The following is a 20,947-nucleotide window of genomic DNA, read 5'->3' on the forward strand; positions in this document are numbered from 1 at the left end:
CTCCAGCCATTGCGGCCACTTGGGGAGTAAACCATCTGACAGAAGATCTTCCTCTCTGTCTCTCCTCTCTGTATATCCGCCTTTCCAATAAAAATAAAAAAAAATAAATCTTTAAAAAAATTCTCTGCCATAAACAAAAATTAATAGTTTCTTTCAAAAGAGATTATTTATTTAAAACAGAGAGAGAAAGAGACCTTCCATCTTCTGGTGCTCTCTCCAGGTGATCACAGCAACTGAGCTGAGCTGAGCCGGGGCTGGGAGCTGCTTCAAGGTCTCCCGCAGGAATGCAGGGGCCCAGCCTCTTGGGTCACTTGGGGAGTGAATCATCAGACAGAAGATCTTCTCCTCTCTCTCTCTTCCTCTCTGTATATCTGACTTTGCAATAAAAATAAAATAAATCCTATTTATAAAGATGTATTTATTTGAAAGGCAGAGTTAGATATCTTCCACCTGCAGATCTACTCTCTAGATTGCTCTGGAGCCTGGAGCTCCAACCTGGTCTCCCACGTGGGCGCAGGAGCCCAAACTTGTGGGCCATCTGCTGCTGCTTGCCCAGGCACATTAGCAGGGAGTTGGATCAGAAGTGGAGTAGCCAGGTCTCAAACTGAAACTCCTATGAAACGTCAGCAACATAAGCAGCAGCTTAACTGCTGTACCACGGGCCAGCTCCGTGAACTTCACGTATGACCAACTCACTTAAGCAGCGATTCACACTTGTCCTGCATTCAGATCCTTTCTCACAGGGGGATGGAAGTGTTAGCATTGCCTGCATGTGTTTTAGGCCATTCAAGATTTACTCCCTAATCTTATTATGAAGATAGTTTTCTGGGCTGACACAGTGATGTATAGGCTGAACCTCCAACTGCAGTGCCCACAATCCATCCGGGCATGTGAGTGCCGGCTGCTCCACTTCTGATCCAGCTACCTGCTATTACCCCAGGGAAAGCAGTGGAGGATGGCCCAAGTCCTTGAAGCCCCTGCACCACATGGGAGACACGGAAGAAGCCTCCGGATCCAGCCCAGGCCATTGGAGCCGTTTGAGGATTGTACCAGTCGGATGGAAAATTTCTCTCTCTCTAACATTACATTTCTAGTAAAAATAAATAAAAGAAAAACCAAGAAGAATGAATCACAACCTTGAACCTAGAGCTCAGGTTTCCCTTACTTGAAAAAAAAAAATTCTTTCTCTGGATGTTTCTGCTCCCTATCTTTCTTTGCCCAGTTGGTAGTCCTGGACAACAGAAAGCCAGAGAGGGGCAGTGGTGTGCATGGAGTCTAGATAACACAGCAGCTTGGGCAGCGCCTGGAGGGACAATGAGGAAGCCAGCAGTGGATGGACTCAGCTGGACAGCGCTCACGTCAGGCACCGCGTGTAGGCACTTCAGGAGGTTTGTGGAAATATGGAAGTAAAGGAGAAGTATCATTTTAATGCAAAAACAAAATAGTTTAAATCCATATGTACATTTTTATCATAATGTACATTTTCCACTAGCCTTCTGATTTTTTTTTGCACCAAAATTAATGCTTTAATTCCATGTTTCATAGACTTTGAGGGTGTCCTTGCATATCTGCATGAGTTTAATGAAACCTGTGGTTAGCTATTTGTATTCTTATTCCTGTAGTTCCTCGTAATAGGGAACTCGAAGCAAATGTTCACTCATCCTCATTTTCCGTTTTAGGAAGTGGAAAAATGTTAACTTCATTTATAGAAAATCCCCAAAGCTGAATTCTGGAGAGCCCAGTGAATAATGTGGGAGTGACCCCATTTTTCTCTCTCGCTCACTCACTCTCTTCATGCTATAGGTATTTAAAAAAAAAAAAAGTAATTGTCAAGCCTAGCACTGTGACCAGAGTATTATTTTAAAAATGATTGCTCACTAAGAAAACCTTTGTACTTTAAAAATCCTTCCAGTAAAATCTTTAGTGCTAAATCGAACTGTATGCTAAATATATGCTAATAATAGAGTGTGGTGTGCTTAATGACTACTGAGCTCCAAGCTGGAAATGGAGTCTGCGCGTCTGTCAGTGTGTGAGGCAGGTTCCAAGCAGGCGAGTTCCCCCTGAGTCAGCTTAGAATTTTCCTTTCTTTCCTGGTGTTACACATGGTTGTTTCCCTAGAGAAGAATAGAGACTGAGTGTCCTGATTAGTGTCTTGCTAGATCTCCCATGTCTGATAGAAGACCACAGTCTTCCTCATGGGAAACACACACAGAGAATTTCTGGAGTGATGACCTTGGCGATTGTTTCTTCTTGCCCTGGCTTTTCCTGTCTGTAAAGTGGGTGCAAGCAATGCCTGCCTCCCAAGGGGTGTTCTCAAGATATAGGCAGATCATGTGGGTTCTCCCAGTGTGGTTGACAAAAACCCAGCCATACAATCAAAACTCCGCTCACTCTGCACCTGTGCCTGTTGACCTGAGTGTTCCGATGTGTAAATTCTAGAACGGCAGTCAAGAAGTAGTCAGTCACTGACACACGTTTACTGTTACTTTAAAGCTGCTCTAGAAACAGTATTCTTCCCAGAATTCTGTGGTGGTTTTCCTTTTATTCGTAAGGAGGATTAGTCCTTTAACACTATCAAGAAAGACCCTGGCCGATTTCAGCGTCATCTCAAGTTCCCCAAACACACCGCTTACACATACAAAGAGTTATTTTTAAAAAGCAACAAAGAAATGTCATTTTCACTTTCTTGCTGGTAGGTGATCTAGGTGGTAGGTGGGGCGTGGAAGAAGGGTGAGAACTCATTGTATCTCATTAAATGTGTTCTTTGAAATTATATTCAGAAAAGTCTCTACTTAAAGGAAATACATATTAATCATGTAAAAAACAGCATGGAAGATATTCTATTTATACAGAATTGATGTAACTCGGATGGTCAGAAGTGTCAGTGTTTCATAGTAACAGGGAAACAGGCCATGGGAAGCTTTTTCATGTTACTTCTGTCTTTGTGTATTTTAAACCAAATGTGAGTCTGTGACATTCTGTTGTAATTAATTTTTAAAGCTTTCTAAGAATGAGCAAATGATTATTCTCTGCTGTACTTCTGTGTTTGGGCCCATGGGTGGTCTTTTCAGAAGCTGGTGAGGCCACACGGTTCCAGGCCTGGATGGCTTGAACATGTCAAACCTGGAGACGGGAGGAATGTGTGGCCCTTCAGTCTGTTATCTGAGCCGTGTGTGATTACCTGATAGAGACTGCTGTGATGCAGCTGGAATTACTTGTCAAATACAGCCAGAGTCAGGATGGGTCAGTTATGCAGGTACTTAGAAAGAAATAGAGCAGGCATGATGGCTCAGCTGGGGCCCCTCCCCTTGCAAAGCACCAGCATCCCATATGTGTACTGGCTACTCTACTTCCAGTCTAGCTCCCTGCTTGTGGCCTGGGAAAGCAGCAAAGGACAACCCAAGGCCGTGGGAACCTGCACCTACACAGGACACCTGGCAGAAGCTCCTGGCTCTGGATTGGCTCAGCTTCAGCTGCTGTGGCCATTTAGGGAATGGACCAGCAGACCTTTCTGTCTCTCCTTCTCGCAGTGAATCTGCCTTTCCAATAAGAACAGGTAAATCTTAGGAAAAACTTGGATTACCAAAACTTGTGTGATTCTAAAGTCCCCCTGAAAAAAGTGCAAGCAGCGCACATGGGGTGTAGGAGACGAGTGAGAAACCTTGCTGGTGCGGCCCTTCCACCCGAGGGACGGTGCCTTTGCTTTGGAACTTTATTTCCAGACAGGTTTTGTATCCTGCAGTTGGCACGGAAGCAGCGAATTTCAGGTCTTTGATCGAGGCAACTTCGTGTGATGTCATCACCAAGAAAAGCTTTCGCTGTTAACTCAGGCAACAGAAGCTGTTCTTTTCCAGCAGTGTCACCCATGTGTCTTCCTGGCATTGATGAATATCCTGCCAGCCTGGGACACACAGGGGCCCTGCAGGCTGCCCCGTGGGCCCAGTGCCCGCTGCCTGTGGTCTGTGTTCATGGAAGCAGGTTCCTCCCCAAGTGCCTTCCACCCACCAGCTCTGCCCAGAAAGGATGTCTCCAGTCATTCTCCCAGAGTTCCCGCTTCCCGTCTGTCTACGCAGCCAGCTCCCGCCAGCAGCCTCGGCAGCAGTTCCCCGAGTGCGTCAGGATTCTCCAGAGAAACAGCAGAGCATGGAAAGTGTGTGTTAGGGGAAAAGCCAGGAGGATTCCAAAGCATGTTCAACCAAGAGACTTGCCATTTCATTTCTCCATAAACAAACAAATAGAAAACTACGTTTCAACATGAGAGACGCAGCTCCCACCTGCTGATTCACAGTGGCTGGGCTGGGAGCCCCCGAGGCGTGCAGGAGCCAGGGACCCCATGCGGGTGCCACTCAGAGCCACCCGCTGCCTCCCTTGGGGTCTGCATTAACAGGAAGCTGGAATCGGAGCTGGAGTCAGGGACTGAACCAGCTACAGCCAGTTAGGACACGGGCACCCTAAACCAGCACCCTAAGCTCTTGGCCACACTCCCCACCCCACCCACTACAGAGAGGTTGGTTTCATATAAAGAATGGACTTGGAGCCAGCGTTGCAGTACAGCACAGTAAGGCACTGCTTGTGGCCTCTCTTTCCCCACGGAAGAGCACTGACCAGAGTCCCAGACTGTGTCCAGTCCAGCTCCCTGCTGATGTGCCTGGGAAAGCAGCAAAGTGGCCCGTGTGCCTGGGCCCCTACCACCCAAACGGGAGATCCTAGTAGCGCTCCTGCTCCTGACTTCAGCCTGCCCAGCCTGGCCATGGCAGCTTCCTGTGGGAGTGAAACCAGTGGATGGGAAATCCTTTACGTCACTTTGTCTTTCAAACAAATCTATTTTTTTAAAAGACATATTTATTTTTATTAGAAAGGCGGATATACAGAGAGGAGGAGAGACAGAGAGGAAGATCTTCCATCTGATGATTCACTCCCCAAGTGGCCGCAACGACTGGAGCTGAGCCAAACTGAAGCCAGGAGCCAGGAGCTTCTTCTAGGTATCCCACGCAGGTACAGGGTCCCAAGGCTTTGGGCCATCCTTGACTGCTTTTCCAGGCCACAGGCAGGGAGCTGGATGGGAAGCAGGGCCGCAGGGATTAAAACCGGCAACCGTATGGGATCCCGGGCGTGTACAAGGCAAGGACTTTAACCACTATGCTATCACACCGGTGCCCCTCCAACAAATCTTTAAAAAACAATTATCTCAGACCCGGTGTGGTAGCCTAGTGGCTAAAGTCCTCGCCTTGCACACACCGGGATCCCATTTGGGCATCTGTTCTAATCCAAACTATAAACCAATCATTCTCATTTCAGACTTCTTTAGAGCCATGTTTTCAATATGGCCTTAAGGTGGCGCTAATGCTCCTTTTTTAAAAAGTCAGTTGTACTCTAATTCTTACTAGTAATTAATTCCATTTGGATCTTGCTTTAGAGTGAAAACCATTGGGAAATTTCCTAAAACCCCATAAATATCTTGAGAACCGTCTGATCAAGATTTCTAGTTTAGGGCCCGGTGGCGTGGCCTAGCGGCTAAAGTCCTCACCTTGAACGCCCCGGGATCCCATATGGGTGCGGTTCTAATCCCAGCAGCCCCGCTTTCCATCCAGCTCCCTGCCTGTGGCCCAGGAAGGCAGTCGAGGACGGCCCAAGGCCTTGGGACCCTGCACCCATGTGGGATACCAGGAAGAAGTTCCTGGTTCCTGGCTTCAGATCGGCATAGCATCGGCCGTTGCACTCACTTAGGGAGTGAATCATCGGACGGAAGATCTTCCTCTCTGTCTCTCCTCCTCTCTGTATATCTGACTTTCCAATAAATAAATAAAAATCTTTAAAAAAAGATTTCTAGTTTATATGTCAGGATATCAAAAAAGCTATTTCACTGGCTGTGACTGTTGGGTTGAACATTTTTGAGGGGTTGGCAAGACAGCAGCAGCGGGCCTCGAATTACTGTCTTGTATTTTACTTATTTCAGAGACAGAGGTCCCCATACCCTGGTTCACTCCCCAGATGTCACAAGGCCAGACTGAAGCCAGAAGCCAGGCTGTCTGTCCACATCTCCCACTTGGGGCGGCCGAGAACCATCTGCTTGAGCGAGCCATAGCTGCTGCCTCCCATCCACGTGGGCTGGAGTCAAGAGCCGGAGTTGGGGCTTGAACTCGGGCACTGCTGTCTGGGACTTGGGCCTTCCAAATGGTTCTTAACTACTAGGCAAAAACACCTACCCCTGAATTCCATTTTTATCTATTTGTCTCTTAAAAGGATTTACTTATTTGGAAATCAGGGTTACATGGAGAAATCTTCCATCTTCTGGTTCACTCCCCAAATGCCCATAGAGGCTGCAGCTAAGCTGACCTGAAGCTGGAGCCTGGAGCTTCTTCCCGGTCTCCCATGGTAGGTGGCAGGTGCCCAGGCATGCAAGCCATTCTCCATTGCTTTTCCTAGGCCATTAACAGGCAGTTGGATTAGAAGTGGAGCAGTCAGGATTCGAACCAGTGCACACAGGGGATGTTGGTGCCACAGGCAGAGGCTCACCCCACTGCACCACAACACCGATCCCATCCACCTCCGACTCCATTCGTTTAGGTAAACACTGCTGGACACGTTTCTCGCTTCTTGTTTCATTCGCCATATCCACACCTAGGAAGTAGGCTAAGATATTCTTTTCTGAATTTTAAACTGTGGTTTAACATCCGACTTTCTGCTACGCTTTTCTTGTTTCTTTTTTCCCCTCACGCTCTTCACGCCAGTTCCATTCTCTTGGCCGGCCCACAGCAGTTTTATTTTCTTCATTTTTATTAAACTATTTTTGGGAGCAACCCCATTGCTCAGCAGATAAAGCCACTATCTCCTGTACCAGCATCCCATATGGGCACCGGTTCGAGTCCCAGCTGCTCCACTTTTGATTCGGCACCCAGCTAATGCACGTGGGAAGGAAGCACAGGATGGCCCAAATGCTCGGGTCCCTGCACCCACGTGGAAGACCTAGCTTCTGACTTTGGACCAGCCCAGCTCCAGCTGTTGCAGCCTTTTGAGGAGTGAACCAGCGGATGGAAGATCTCTCTCTTTGTTCATGTTATTTGAAAATAAGAAATAACAGACTTCTGGGTCCAGCGCAATAGCCTAGTGGCTATTGCCTTCACCTTGAACACACCAGGATCTCATATGGGCATTGGTTCATATCCCAGCAGCCATATTTCCCATCCAGCTCCCTGCTTGTGGCCTGGGAAAGCAGTAGAGGACGTATCAAAGCCTTGGAACCTGCACCCATGTGGGAGACCCGGAAGAGGCTCTTTGGGCTCCTGGCCGCTAGGGCCACTTGGGGAGTGAATTAATGGACGGAAGATCTTCCTCTCTGTCTCTCCTCCTCTCTGTATTATTTTATTTTCCAATAAAATAAAAATAAAATAAAATCTGAAAAAAATCTTAGGACTTGTTGTCAATCATCAGCTGCTTCAGTTTGTCTCATGTAACTGACTCTGAACCAGCCCACTTTCCATCAGAGTTTAGACCATGTTGAAACAACTTGGTGATATTGTAGCAACGCAGTGGACAGCACCTACCCCCCTAAAGCTGTGGTGTCAGAACTCTGAGGAATGGGGGTGCTTGGGACTGCTGCATGGGGCCCCTGCAGCCCTGCTTCCGGGGGAGGCTCCCCAGGGGTGAGGCCTGGAACGCAGCCTTCACCAGCCCTAGCTGTCTGGACCAGGTTGTTACTGAGTTCCAGGAAGGTCTGTGTCGTGTGTGTGTGTGTGTGTGTGTGTGTGTGTGTGTGTGTGTGTGTGTGTGTGTGTGGATGCGCAGGTCAGGCCTGCGAGGAAGGAGACCTGGGGCATTTCCCTCTGCCTCGTTTTTGTGTATAGCAAAGGCCTTGTGCAGCGTTTATAAAGGTGGGTGGGAGGAGCAGCATTTGTGCAAGGGCTGATGCCGTTCGCCCCACAGCCCCTTCTCCTCTTTCTGTGACAAGATGTTAACACGTGGGAGGAGAGACACGCACAGGGAAGTGTCGAGATTTTCAACACCGCCTAGCACACGCGATGCCACTAGGGGGCGCTGCCAGCCTGAGTCAGGCTCTCCAGGACTGCCTTGTCTCCTCCTGACTGAATAGTCAGTATCAATCAATCCACACCGGTTGATGAATATGAATGTAGTGAGTTCCTCTCGTCTTGTTGCCACAAGTAACGATTTTCACTGGAATGGGAAGTTAGATGGAAATGGAAGGCCCCATGCAGTAGCCTAGTGGCTAAAGTCTTTGTCTTTCATGTGCCAGAATCCCACTTGGGTGCCAGTTTGTATCCCAGATGCTCCACTTCCCTTCCAGGCTGGCGGAAGAGCTGTGCCCAGGAAAGGATGGGCTCTCACTGCTTGCAAAGTATGCCTTAGTGAAGAAAAAGGAGAGAAAGACAAATTCCACCGAGGTAAATTTACACAGTCTTACTGACTGCCATTATTCACTGCTAATCCTCCAGAGAAAACACGCTGGCCAGATATGGAAAAGTAAAGAATTAGTCAATTCATTCCAACATCTGGAAAACCACTGGGAGCATCTGGCAGCATGGTTAGGGAGAAGTTCCGACACACCAACCCATTTCAGCTGATGGGAGTTGTTGTGACCAACTGGCGACCCGAGAGTGGCAGCGTCACTCTGTCAACAGGATGGAGCATTGGGCTTCTAGATGCCCTGCTGGGAAGAGAGAAGTGAAATTCCATCCCTAGTCCCTGGGCTACAGGTGGCCACTGCCCGCAGGAAGCCTGCCTCCAGTAGCATTGATGCAACAGGAGTATCAGAGCTGAGGCCCACAAGGATGGCCAGTCTGGCCACCTGTGAGCTGCAGGTGTAGACGCCAGGGTCAGGGAACCGGCAGTGAAAGCTGTGGGCACAAATGACTGTGCTTGCTTTGCTGTCAATCTGCATCCACATGGAACGTAAAAGGAGAGACCTGGGTCCAGCTTTTTGTTTGAGGGATGACAGAGTGAGCTCCCACCCACAGGGACACTCACCAGCTGCCAGCAGGGGAGAGGGACAGCACAAAGCCAGGAGCCCCAGCCAGGCCTGCCTCTAGGGAGCAGAGACCCAACCACCTGAGGCTTCACCTCTGTCCCCCGAGGTCTGTGTTCAGCACAAAGCTGGGGTCAAGAGCTGGAGCTGGACAGTGAAGCCAGCTGACGTGGATTGTGTGCGTAGTCTCCTGTGTCCTAACCACCAGGCTCAGTGCCCACCCTGAAGGCCGTGGCTTCATGGCCCCAGGAGTGGCTATGCCAGGTCTGAAAGACTTAGTCCCTGCGCTGCCAGGAAGAGCCAGACGAAGGCCTGCTTGGGTGGAACCACACACAAGAGGGGAAGCTGAATTCAGGCTGACGGAAGCAGCAGGAACATACCACACCTCGCACACACATCACAGCACAGACATCCTGTCTCACACACACACATCACGCACCACAGACGTGTCACAGTCAGCATCACACACACATCACACACCACACCACAGACGTCCTGTCACATACACACACACCCCACCACAGACGTGTCACAGTCAGCATCACACACCACACCAGACGTCCTGTCACATACACACACACACACACCCCACCACAGACGTGTCACACACAGTCAGCATCACACACACATCACACACCACACACAGACTATCATACCACACAGACATCATATTGCATACATCACTTAGCTTGTCTCAGTGTCCGTGGGGGTTGGCCCAGGACCCCACACAGCCCAAACTGCAGCTGATCAAGTCCCTTACATAAAATGACATTGTATTTGCATAGAACTAAGCGTGCCTTCCTTCAAACTCTAAGTCATTTCCAGATAACCCATCAGGCCCAATATCAATGCCTTATATGGAGTTGCTAAATTACATTGCGTAGGGAGTGACAAGGAAATGTCTGTAGTTTAGTACAGAGGGAATTCTTCCCCCAGACAGTTCCTGTCTGTGGTTGAGATCACCAGGGCAGAGCCCGGGGGTCCCGCTGCCAGCTGCAGGGTCTCCCAGGGAGTTCTGCTTCCCTCACTGGGTGGGTGGGTGTACAGGAGGGGTGTACGGATACTTAGCCTCCGCTCTGGACACTCATCGAGTCCTGTCTCTGCTTCTGACCCAGCTCCCTGCTGACGCACATCCTGGGAGGCAGAAGATGACAGTCCAAGGATGTGGGTCCCCAGCATCCACTTGGGAGATCCAGATGCAGTTTCTGCTGTCTGGCTTCAGCCTGGCACAGACCTGGCTGTTGGTGGGCATTTGGGCAGTGTACCAGTGGATAGAAGACCTCCATCTCTCTGCCTTTCAAATAAATGAAAACAAATAAAAGAAAAAGCAGGGTTGTTAACCTTAGCAGGATGCCACCCGTGGCTGAATGAACAGAAAAGTTGGAACACTGGGCATTAGCAAGTACCATCTGAATAAGCATTGCCTATCAAGACAGCTGAGCTGTTTGGAAAACCATGAATGCAATACGCACTTCCAGGCTGGCACAATGCAGTAGGGACAGCTTGTGAACATAGCAAGAGACGAGGGGACACACATTTGGCCACCCCATAGACGGCATCCAGTGGAGAAGTGCCCCGTCGCTTGATTGAGGTCCCACTGTCAGATTCTGTAGTTCTCCTCCTGGGGCTTACTCCTTGTGTCCCTGGACAGGCCACGCAGCGCCCTAGCTATGGGCTGAAACCTCGAGGAGCACCGACTCACTGATACAACCACGCGTGTGTGACCTTCAGAGCCCTAGGAAACCCACCCCATCCGCCCACACCCACGAGATGTGGCTTAACACAGCTTAACATGGGTTCTGTGTTAATAACTGGAACATAAATGAATTCACGTTGAGACACCTTTTTGCACAGCAGATTGCTTCTTTAATAATAGCATCTGAGCCACAGTAATATACCAGCTCTAAGGAGAAATACAAAATGGAACCTTGACTTTCATAATAGCTCATCCACTTCACTTTTTTTTTTTTTTTTTTTTACAAAGAACGACTATAAATATGTCACATTCTGCAGGCTTCCTCCCGCACCTAGTCACAAATCAGAGTCAACGTGCTGTGCAAGGGCCTCGGAACTTGCACACGCGCAGGGCTGCCGGGCTCGGATCGCCACCTGCCCCGCCCCAGGCACCTCAACCACCGGTCCTCACTCCCCGACCAGCCACGCGTCCGTCAAGAACTCATGACCTTCAGCCCTGCCCCATTCCTTTCTTCATCACTCTGATCGGGCTCTTGTGGGGCAACACACTTGGCCCGTTATTAAACCATGCCTGGCTTGTGCTGCGCCTAATACAGGTGTTAAATCAGATGGAATTTAACCACAACACCTAGATTTTACATCATTGTCTCCTAATCATTTTTTGGTTACTGAATAAGGTTTATAAAAAAAATTATTCTCAAAAATGCACTATGATTGACATTTTGAAGTCTGTATAAGAAATTTCATTTCACACAAACAGTATAAGAATTTGAACCCAAAGAACTTTCAACCTAAAGTGAGGATATTAAAAAAATAATAACAAAAAGTGCACAAGATGTAGCAGGCAGAAAAGCAAAGCCCAGTATATCGTATCTCAGAAGGAATTGGAAAGTACACTCCCCGTGTTTCTGGGATATTAGCAGGATTTGTTCAGCAATGGGATTCAAAAGTCTCACAATGCTTTTTCTTCTTTTTTTTTTTTTTTAATTCTGTGGTCACCCCCTAAAAAAAAAAAATCCTTAACTATAAAAAATAAGGCAACTTGAAATTACAAGTGTCTAGGTGAAAATGAACGGGGTGGCGGGCAGCGGCCAGGTCCGACTGGTCTCTCGTGATCCCACCCCAGAGTGGTTTTTGCAAGATAAGCCCATTGGCGTGTACCAGTGAGGTGACGCCATCTCTCCCGAGCAGATCCAGGCCGTGTAGGGCTCCACTAAGCAGCAGCGCAATCAAGGTCCTCACAAACTTGGTGCTGTCAAATGCATTACCCTGGAGATGATGCAGACAGCTTCTCTAAAGAGCTCCAGGTGTGCCACATGGTATTGTTCCTTGAGGTGGAGGAGTGGCAGGGAAGAACTTCTGTTAGAAAATTCTTTTGTTTTCTGCTACCTTTACTTACCGGGAACTATTTTTATCTCCTACAAGGCGCTCTGAAAAAGAAAGGGAAGTGAACCGGTGCTACATGAAGTAGAGGAACTTTTCATAATCTCTGGTTTGTAAGAAGCCTGACTCTTAATAAAAGGGGGATCAGAATAGGCTGAGAACATAAGCACCCCAAATAAGAGGCACCCCAATCCTATAAAACTCCAACCTATCAAAGAAACTGAATCCTAACTAATAAACAAATGCTAAGAGCAGTATTTAAATGAAAACAAATGTGTTCTTCAGTTGAAGTCTTTTCAATAATCCCTTTTGTGTTATCAAATGGACAAATCAGGGCCTATTTACAGTCCACGAGTACACTGCACATAAGGTCAAATAGCTTAAAGAAAATACTATGATAGTAAAAATATTTTTTCCTTGTAAGCCATCTGATTCCTGTTTATTACTATAACCACTAAACAACTTGGATCGCCTTAGAATTCACTGTCAGGAGATTTGGCCATGTAACAGGTGTAATCAGATGGAGTCCAATTCATTTCCAGAATCCTTTTGCAGAGATATTCTCAACACTCAGGGATGGAAGCAAGTGGAACATTCACCTCACGAGAAAGACAGCAATATGTTCTACCCAAAGACCACTGTCCTCAAACCACAGTGGGGGGAAAAAAACAAAACAGAAACCACAACTACCTAGATAAAAATGTTCCAAGTAAATGTCTAAACCTTGCAGAGACAGTGTTAGTAATCACCCATGAGCGCTGCGCTGCGGCCTGACTCACAGGCAATCACCCACAGCTTCCAACGCGGGGATGCCGGCTCGGAGACAGGGCCAAACGCACCCATCTGCACCGGGTCTGTTCGTCGCTGATTTTCCAATGTGATAGGAGAGTTGCTGGTAGCTGTTCAAGTCCGTTAGCACCACATAGAGTGAATTTAAGAGTCTCTTCAGAATGACCTAGCAGACTCTTCACGTTTAATAATTATAGAATTAAAAGAAATGTATTTCTTGAGTCATGTATTTAGAAAGACCCACCTTTCTTCTTGCTAACTTGAAGGATCCCATCCACCCAAGGTCATGAGTATGAAGGCAGGAAGATGTGCAGGAAACACTTTTGTGCTTCAATAGTCTCGCTTCAGTTGCTTATTTCATTCCATTTCTAAGTCAGACCAGTCTCTTCTTATTTACAGAATGCAGTACGGATGATTCCATAGAACAAATCAAAACAGATCTGCCAACCCAGCAAGAACCCACCCAGATCAGTCTGCTGTCTGACGTTCATTCTCATCTCATCCTCAAGGTATTTTTCACAAACACCTTGCCATCAATCCCCTCTTTGACTGTTGGAAGAGGTGACACCATTGCTCTTCAGTCAACGGGGGAATGATATAATATGAACCCTGACCTTGGACAGAGGGGGTGCATCCACCCTTGTCCAGACGTAACACCAACCACTGATGAGACCAGACGCTACCCTTGAAATTACTGAGCAAGCTGCAAATAAGCCCTTCTCCCTTTGGCAAAGGGACCACAAATCACAATGAAAAGCTTGACTTGCAATATCCACGGAAAAAGCTTTCTGCTGGTCTCTCATTGCCTAGAGACAATGCAAGAATACTGGCAACCCAAATGCAATGTGCTTTCTATTCAACCTTGCAAGTGGCTCACTCTTGGTCAAGCATCCAGAACATTCCACTAGGACTCTAGTTGCCAGGCTGGGGTGTGATGTCACACTCCTGTGAGGAGAGGCTGAACAGGAGAAGTCATCCTGCAAGGTGAATCCCCAGTTCATTTGCTGCTTGGGAAGTCTGCCGCCCTCCTTCCACTGGAGCAGGAGTACTCTTCCCGTCTTGTTTTTATGTATTATTGTGGCTACAATTTTTACCTTTTGGCAGATCAGCCCACACAGAAGCAGGGTCTAGCTTGCCAGGGCAGGAGGACGATGGGGAGGAAGAATGCACTTGCTCCCGTAGCTCTGCAAGGCGCTGAGTGGCACTCTGCAAGGGACCACACCTAAGCTAGCAACCACTCACATTGAATTCCAATGTGTGCGTCTGAAATCGCTCCTGAAATTGGCAGCATTCAATAGATGTCTGGGGGTGAGACAACTTGCTTACGAGTGTTTAAAAAACAAAATTACAGCTTACTGTGCCCACCATCATCAACAAGTTAAAAATATAGCATCAAAAATGAAGTTTTGAAAACTGCTTCCACCGGACTGTGCGACCTCACAGGACAATGTGACAGACTGAGAGGGCTTCGTTAATACAGCTTTCCTTCCCCAAAGCTCTCCAATCTCCACATTCCATCTTGGGAACTCCCAGGCTTGTCACTGCCTGGCAGGCAGGTTTGCTTTTTCTGTCCATTCCCTTCCATCCAGAAGTGATTGCATTTCATCGGTGTAGAGGGAAGTTTTTTGTTTATTTGTTTGAAAACTTATTTAGTTTTACTGGAAAGTCAGATTTACAGAGAGAAAGAGAAACAGTCAAAGGTCTTCTATCCACTGGTTCATTCTCCCAAGTGGCCACGATGAAAAGGAACTGGGCCAGTCTCATCTGAATTTGGAGCCAGTAACCTCTTCCGGGTCTTCCACGCGGGTGCAGGGTCCCAAGGCTTTGACCGTCCTCGACTGCTTTCCCAGGCCACAAGCAGGGAGCTGGATTGGAAGTGGAGCAGCTGGAAATAGAACCTGTGCCCATATGGGATCCTGGCACGTGCAGGAAGAGGATGAGTTAGTTGAGCCATTGTACCGGCCCCTAGAGGGAGTTTTATAAACCTCTCACGGGGTCCTGAACAACAAATGCCCCAAATGGTGTCATAGTCTGCCTTTGGGCTCCTCCCTGCCATTCCCAGGATTTGGAGTCACTGTAGGGGACTGTTGATTTTATTGTCATCAGCGGCCATTTCATTGACCAGCTGTTCTACCGACAGCTGGATGGCGTTCTTGACGAGGGAAGAGGCTGTTTCCATCAAGAGTGACTCGTATTGCTCCGAAGTTCTCCCCTCCACCGCACCATCAGCAGCCTCTTCTTCCATTGACATCAAGAAAGGCTTGGGGACATTGGTCGCTCTCTCGGCATCAAATTCACTGATCTCGGTGTCCGTAATGATGATGGCGATGGGCTCCATCCTTCGGCCATCTTCGGGTTTGGCTTTCCCAATCTCAGTGCCACTTCCGTTCCCGTCCAATTCCTGGCTGGATGCTGCAGCTTCTGGCTGCACCCTGTCTTCAGGCACCTCCTTTTGGCTCTCGCTGCCATTTTTCCTATCCAGTTGGCTCTCTTGGCTCTTGGGAGATCCATCGGTGGCTGCTTCGGCTCCGGGGACTGTGGGTGTCGGTTGGCTCTCAGGGGGCCCAGGGTGCAGCTCAGGGACCTTAGGGGATGGTCGGCTCTCTGGGGGCTCATGGTGCGGCTCGGGGACCTCGGGTGATGGTTGGCTCTCGGGAGGCCCGGGGGGCGACTCAGAGACTTCAGGTGATGGCTGGCTCTCAGGTGGACCGGGAACCTCGGGTGATGGTCGGCTCTCGGGGGGCTCAGGGTGCAGCTCGGAGACCTGGGGTGATGGTCCACTCTCCGGGGGCCCAGGGTGCGGCTCAGAGACCTCGGGTGATGGTCGGCTCTCGGGGACTCCTGCGGTAGTGGCTTCTGCCCCGGAGATCGCAGGTGTCGGTGGGCTCTTTGGGATGCCATCAGCAGCAGCTTCTTCCCTGAGGTGAGGCTCGGGGACCTCGGGAGATGGTCGGCTCTCGAGGGCGCCCGTGGTTTCAGCCCCATCCCTGGGGTGAGTCTCCGGGGCTCCCGGCCCTTGACGCTCCACCTCTGGGCTCTCCAGTGGGCCTGCTGGCTGGAGGCTGCTATCTTGTGCCTCCTGAGTCATCTCAATGTCCCTCTCAAGGACCAGTGCGGCTGTGGCAACCAAAGGATGCCTGTCACCTGACCCCAGTTCCACTGCAATCACTTGCTCCCCGGAAGTCACCTGGTCACTCTTGCGGGACTCACCTTCCCCGCCACCATCCCGTGAAAAGTCTTCTGTGGGTTCCTGGGCCAGCCGGGCCTGCGGTGCCTGGTCATTGGACTGAGCCTGGGTTGGAGTCTGGGTCCCCAGGCCTTCTGCCTCGCCCTGGGCTCTGTCAGAGCCCTCAGCGACTCTAGAAGCACGGCCCCTTTGGGTCGCTCTTGGGAACTTGATGCATGGCATCTTGAGCCTGGCTTTGGCCTTTTTCTTCTGGAGCTGGGCACCCTCCGCGTTGGCTGCAGGCTGCACCTCAGCCTCCAGGACCTGGGGCGACGAATCCGGCCTTTTCCTGCGCGTCACCAGCCGTTTGAAGGAGGCCCAAGCCCCTGCCGGCTGCGGAGTCCGGGTGGAGGCTCCCGTGGCCGGGGTCCCTTTGCTGGCCCTAGCCACAGCCTCCTCCTCCTCCGAGCCCGCAGGTGGCCCCTGCACCTGCCTTGCTTTCTTTCTTCTCTTGAAGCAGAGTGTGGGGGCCTTCCCCGCCCGCCCCTCATCCTGGACGCCTGCTTCTACCGGCCTCTTCTCATCCCTGTTCTCCACCTGGATTTCTGAAACTTTGCTCTCTGTTTTCCTGCTGTTCTTCATCCTGTACGACTCTCTCCCCTTAGCCGCACCGGTGGCGAAAATATCCCAGGCGCAATGCAACTACGCAGTGCCCAACTCCTCTATGGCTTGCAGCTCTCGCTTGTCTTCTGGAAGGTCTCCACTGGATACACTCTCGCTTTCCCTAGAGATCAGCCTGGTGAGAGAAGAGAGTGTGTGACTTCTCCATGGTCCCAACAGGTTTGATAGACTATGTTCACTGAGCCTAGATCTCCATTCTGTGACTGCACAGCTATCCTCTCGCAAGGAACTGTGTGTGTGTGTGGCCTGTTCAGCAAGCAACAGCCACACCAAAGGGCAGAGGGACAAAGCGAGCCAGTGTCGTCGAGATCACACCCCGTGAACACTCCCGAGGCTGCCAAGGACCTCAGAGATGAAGTCACAAGGTCAGCCAGCTGAGCCTGTCAGGTGAAAGCCACAGCTAGTTAGAGAAGGGCCCTCCCAGAGCCGGGGCGAGAGCCCTACACGCTCTGGGACAGCATACGGTTTCTGTTCTGAAAATGTTCGCTCCATCAAAGGAGGCACAACTTCTCACGCACGCTCTTAGGAAAGTTTAGCCTCATTGTTATTCTCCACTTTTAAACCAGTGGTATACCTCGGGCGTTGTCACTTACGTTCCTCCTCTTCATATTTCCCCTACTGTAATGTGCACAGGATGGGGGGGGGGGACAGTAATTGAGCAACTTTTTCTTTTTTATTAGGAAGATGTAGTTATTTGAAAGGCAGAGTTAAAGGGAGACAGGAGAGAGAATCTTCCGCTCACGGGGGGCAGGAAGGAGCAGGGAATCAGGAAGTTCCTCTGGGTCTCCCACATGGATGCAGGGCTCACGCACCGGGGTCCTCGGCTCCTTTCCTCAGTATGTTGGCAGGGAGCTGCATCGGAAGCGGGGCAGCCGGGCCTCGAGCTGGTACCCTGAGCTGGTACCCCTGCAGGATGCCAGCTAAAGGCACTGTGCCACACTGCGGGTCCTGTGATTGAGCGGCCTGTGCTCCTGAGGCAGTTCTGGGCAGTCCCAGTCTCTAAGCTCTACATCTTTCTCCTTACCTCTCTGGAAAGCTCATGGAAAATGGAATTAAATGATCTGGGGGCTGGTGTTTGGCCTCATGTTTAAGACACCGGTTGGGATAACTCTGTGACGGACTGGAGACTGGGAACCCAGCTGTGTGGCTGCCGACTCCAGCCTCCTGCTGACGTGGGCCCCGGGAGGCTGCAGTGGTGGCTCAGGGGTCTGCCACCCACTCAGGAGGCCTGAGATTCAGCCTGGCCCAACCCCGGCCATGCAGCCATTTTAGAAATTAACCAAGAGATAAAAATACACACTCTCTCTGCTTCATAATTTTGTTTTAGATTTATTTTTATTGTAAAGGCAAATTTGTGGAGGAAGAGACAGAAAGATTTTCCATCCACTGCTTCATTCCCTAAGTGGTCATAATGGCCACGGCCAAGCTGATCCAAAGCCAGGAGCCAGGAGCTTCCACTGTCACTTTCCCAGGTCACAAGCAGGGAGGTCGATGGGAAGTAGAGCAGCTGGGATACAAACCAGCGCCCATCCTGGATCCAGGGGAGGATAAGCCAACTGACCTGTTGCACTGCCTCCCCCCTCCTTTTTTTTCTTTTTTTAAGGAAAGTTTTGGGCTACTGTGATACAGTGGATTCAATTTCTGCCTGTGACACCAACATCCCATTATGGCCAATTCAAGTCACAGTGCTCCACTTCTGATCTAGCTCCCACCTAACGCACCCGGGAAAGCAGGGGAGCGTGGCCTGAGTTCTCAGGTCCCTGCTATGCGCATGGGACACCCAGCGGTCCAGTCCCAGCCACTGCAGCCATCTGCGGAGTGAACCAGCAGACTGGGGAGAAAGATCTCCTCTCTCTCTGTAATTTATTTAAATAAATAAATAGGGGCCCGGTGCGGTGGTGCAGTGGTTAAGGTCCTCGCCTTGCACACCTGGGATCCCATATGGGCGCCGGTTCTAATCCTGGCAGCCCCGCTTCCCTTCCAGCTCCCTGCCTGTGGCCCGGGAGGGCAGTCGAGGACGGCCCAAAGCTTTGGGACCCTGCACCTGTGTGGGATACCGGAAGGAGGCTCCTGGCTTTGGATCGGCATAGTATCGGCCGTTGCGCTCACTTGGGGAGTGAATCATCGGACAGAAGATCTTCCTCTCTGTCTCTCCTCTTTGTATATCCGCCTTTCCAATCAAAATAAAATAAATCTTTAAATAAAGAAAGAATTAAATAGAAACATAAATTTATTTTAGTATAAAAAATGAAACCCACAAATGTATAAATGGTCTTCACAAACTTTATGGAGCATGCAGACTACATAAGACTGCACATTTGGACCCTGCACAATGGCTCAGTGGCTAAACCTTCGCCTTGCACCGCCAGGATCCCATATGGGCGCCGGTTGTTGTCCCAGATGCTCCACTTCCCATCCAGCTCCCTGCCTATGGCCTGGGAAAGCAGTAGAAAATGGCCCAAAGCCTTGGGCTCCTGCACCCAAGTGGGAGACCCAGAGGAGACTCCTGGCTCCTGGCTTTGGATCACCTGGCCGTTGTGTCCACTTGGAGAGTGAACCAGCAGATGGAAGATCTTTGTCTCTCCTTATATCTGTAAATCTGCCTTTCCAATAAAAATAAATCTTAAAAAAAAAAAAAGTGCACATGGGACCTTTTTGTACCCGATAAACTTAATCTTTAATTGCATTCCCCAGACTTTCTGAAAGTCCCCTCCAGCACTCTGTGTGGAGGTGTGCCCTGGTATAGCTGAAGTGATGGCTCCAAGCCACACAGCACAGCTTATCCTAACCCCACTTCACTCTGGGTTCGGAAGTCTGTGCGCTGAAGTTAACGCTCTGTGAGTTTCACCAGAAAACAGATTCTTTGGCTAGGCTAATCAGCGACAGATCCGTCAACATTGTTGAATCCTGTTTAACAGTCACCTCATTAACCATGACACAGCCCACCAAGACATCCTTGAACCAAGGCTAACAAATTCTTGCTATTTTAAAGCCAAGCTCTTTGAAATCCTTTCTATTTTGTAGTCTTGGTGCTGGAGCAATCCTTTTTTTTTTTTTTTTTAAAAAGCCAAATGGACAAAAGATAAATGGACAAGCTACCCAGCTAGCAGATTGGTTCCATAGAAATATTAAGTTGTATTTGCACTTGAACCTACAGAAGGGTCTGCAGGCACTGAAGAATGGAGGTGTGAGCTGTGAGACAAGAACCTGTTAATGTTACTTGAAGGAAGTCTTACAACAAGCCGAGAGACGCCCCCTGCCTCTGCTTTGATGTAAGCCCTTCACTTAGGTAGCCCGTGGATCTAGGATCAGTCTATATGATCCAAGCAAATACTCCCTGAGGTTGGCTGTTGCTAACAGAATCGTTCTAGAGCCATGATGGAATGCAAACTTGAGCACCTCACAGTGACTGCTCACGGAAAGCTGCGGGAAGCACTAGATCTGCAGCCTGGCCTGGGTTCTCAGCGCCCAAGCAGTTGGATGTATTGCAATCAGACCGTGTTCAGGAAGGTCTCACTGCAAACTAACCTGGATTGCCCAGACTACCTCTTGAGAGGTTCCCATGAATGCACACACCACGGACCTCAACAGAGAGCCCAGCAGGCTGCCATGCTCGCCCTCCAGCCTCGGGAGAGTCCCCCACCACTGCCCGCGGGGGGCGGCCGAGCTCCGCCAGCACGAGTCAGGGACCGCGACGCTGCCTCCCGGCGAGGAAGGAAAGCTCTCCTTCTGGCAGGATTCAGAGCGCTGAATAAAAGTCCTCAAAAAGGAAAATGCCGGGGGCGGGAACACAGAACCCAGCCTCAAGCTCTCTGCAGAAAAATGATAATGGCCAGAAACCCAAAAACCACATTCCTCCTCTACCCACACCCACCCCCCGAAAAAAAAAAAAAAAAAGGTAAAGAAGGAAAAAGGCTACCGGGCAGCGGGTGCTTGCAGGGCGAGCCAAGCGCGGAGGCGAGCAGCCACCGAGGGGTCGCCTTGGCTGCAGGCTCCCGCGCCGAGCCCGAGTCCCGCGGCCGGCTCCCACCCACTCCGCCGCCCAGGCGCTCCGCGCCCCGCACCTCCTCGCCCTGCCTTCACTTACCCGGAGCGCGGGCGAGCGGCGAGGCAGGGGGTCCCCGGGCAGATCTGGTTCTCGAGCTCGGGTGGTGGCGGGGGGCAGCCTGTGCCCTGGCAGCCCCGCAGCCACGGTCGCCAGCCGGAGCCCGCAGCTCTCTGCAGCCGGACCGCAGCCCCGCAGCCCCGCAGCG

The 20,947-nt window shown here is 50.1% G+C and overlaps 1 protein-coding gene across 1 annotated transcript; it reads right to left on the minus strand.

Annotated features, from left to right (window-relative positions):
• Positions 1 to 14,738: 14,738 nt before the first annotated feature.
• On the minus strand, positions 14,739 to 20,927 carry AKAP5 (A-kinase anchoring protein 5). Its single transcript, XM_040975715.1, has 2 exons — positions 20,782 to 20,927; positions 14,739 to 16,809 (listed from the first exon to the last, which is right to left on the minus strand). Exon 2 carries the CDS (start codon positions 16,653 to 16,655, stop codon positions 14,919 to 14,921), a length of 1,737 nt encoding a protein of 578 aa, XP_040831649.1. The 5' UTR covers positions 16,656 to 16,809; positions 20,782 to 20,927; the 3' UTR covers positions 14,739 to 14,918.
• Between the last annotated feature and the right edge of the window lie 20 nt (positions 20,928 to 20,947).

Source organism: Ochotona curzoniae, unplaced genomic scaffold, assembly GCF_017591425.1.
Source record: "Ochotona curzoniae isolate NIBS_2020 unplaced genomic scaffold, NIBS_Ocur_1.0 contig_2688, whole genome shotgun sequence".
NCBI lineage: Eukaryota > Metazoa > Chordata > Mammalia > Lagomorpha > Ochotonidae > Ochotona > Ochotona curzoniae.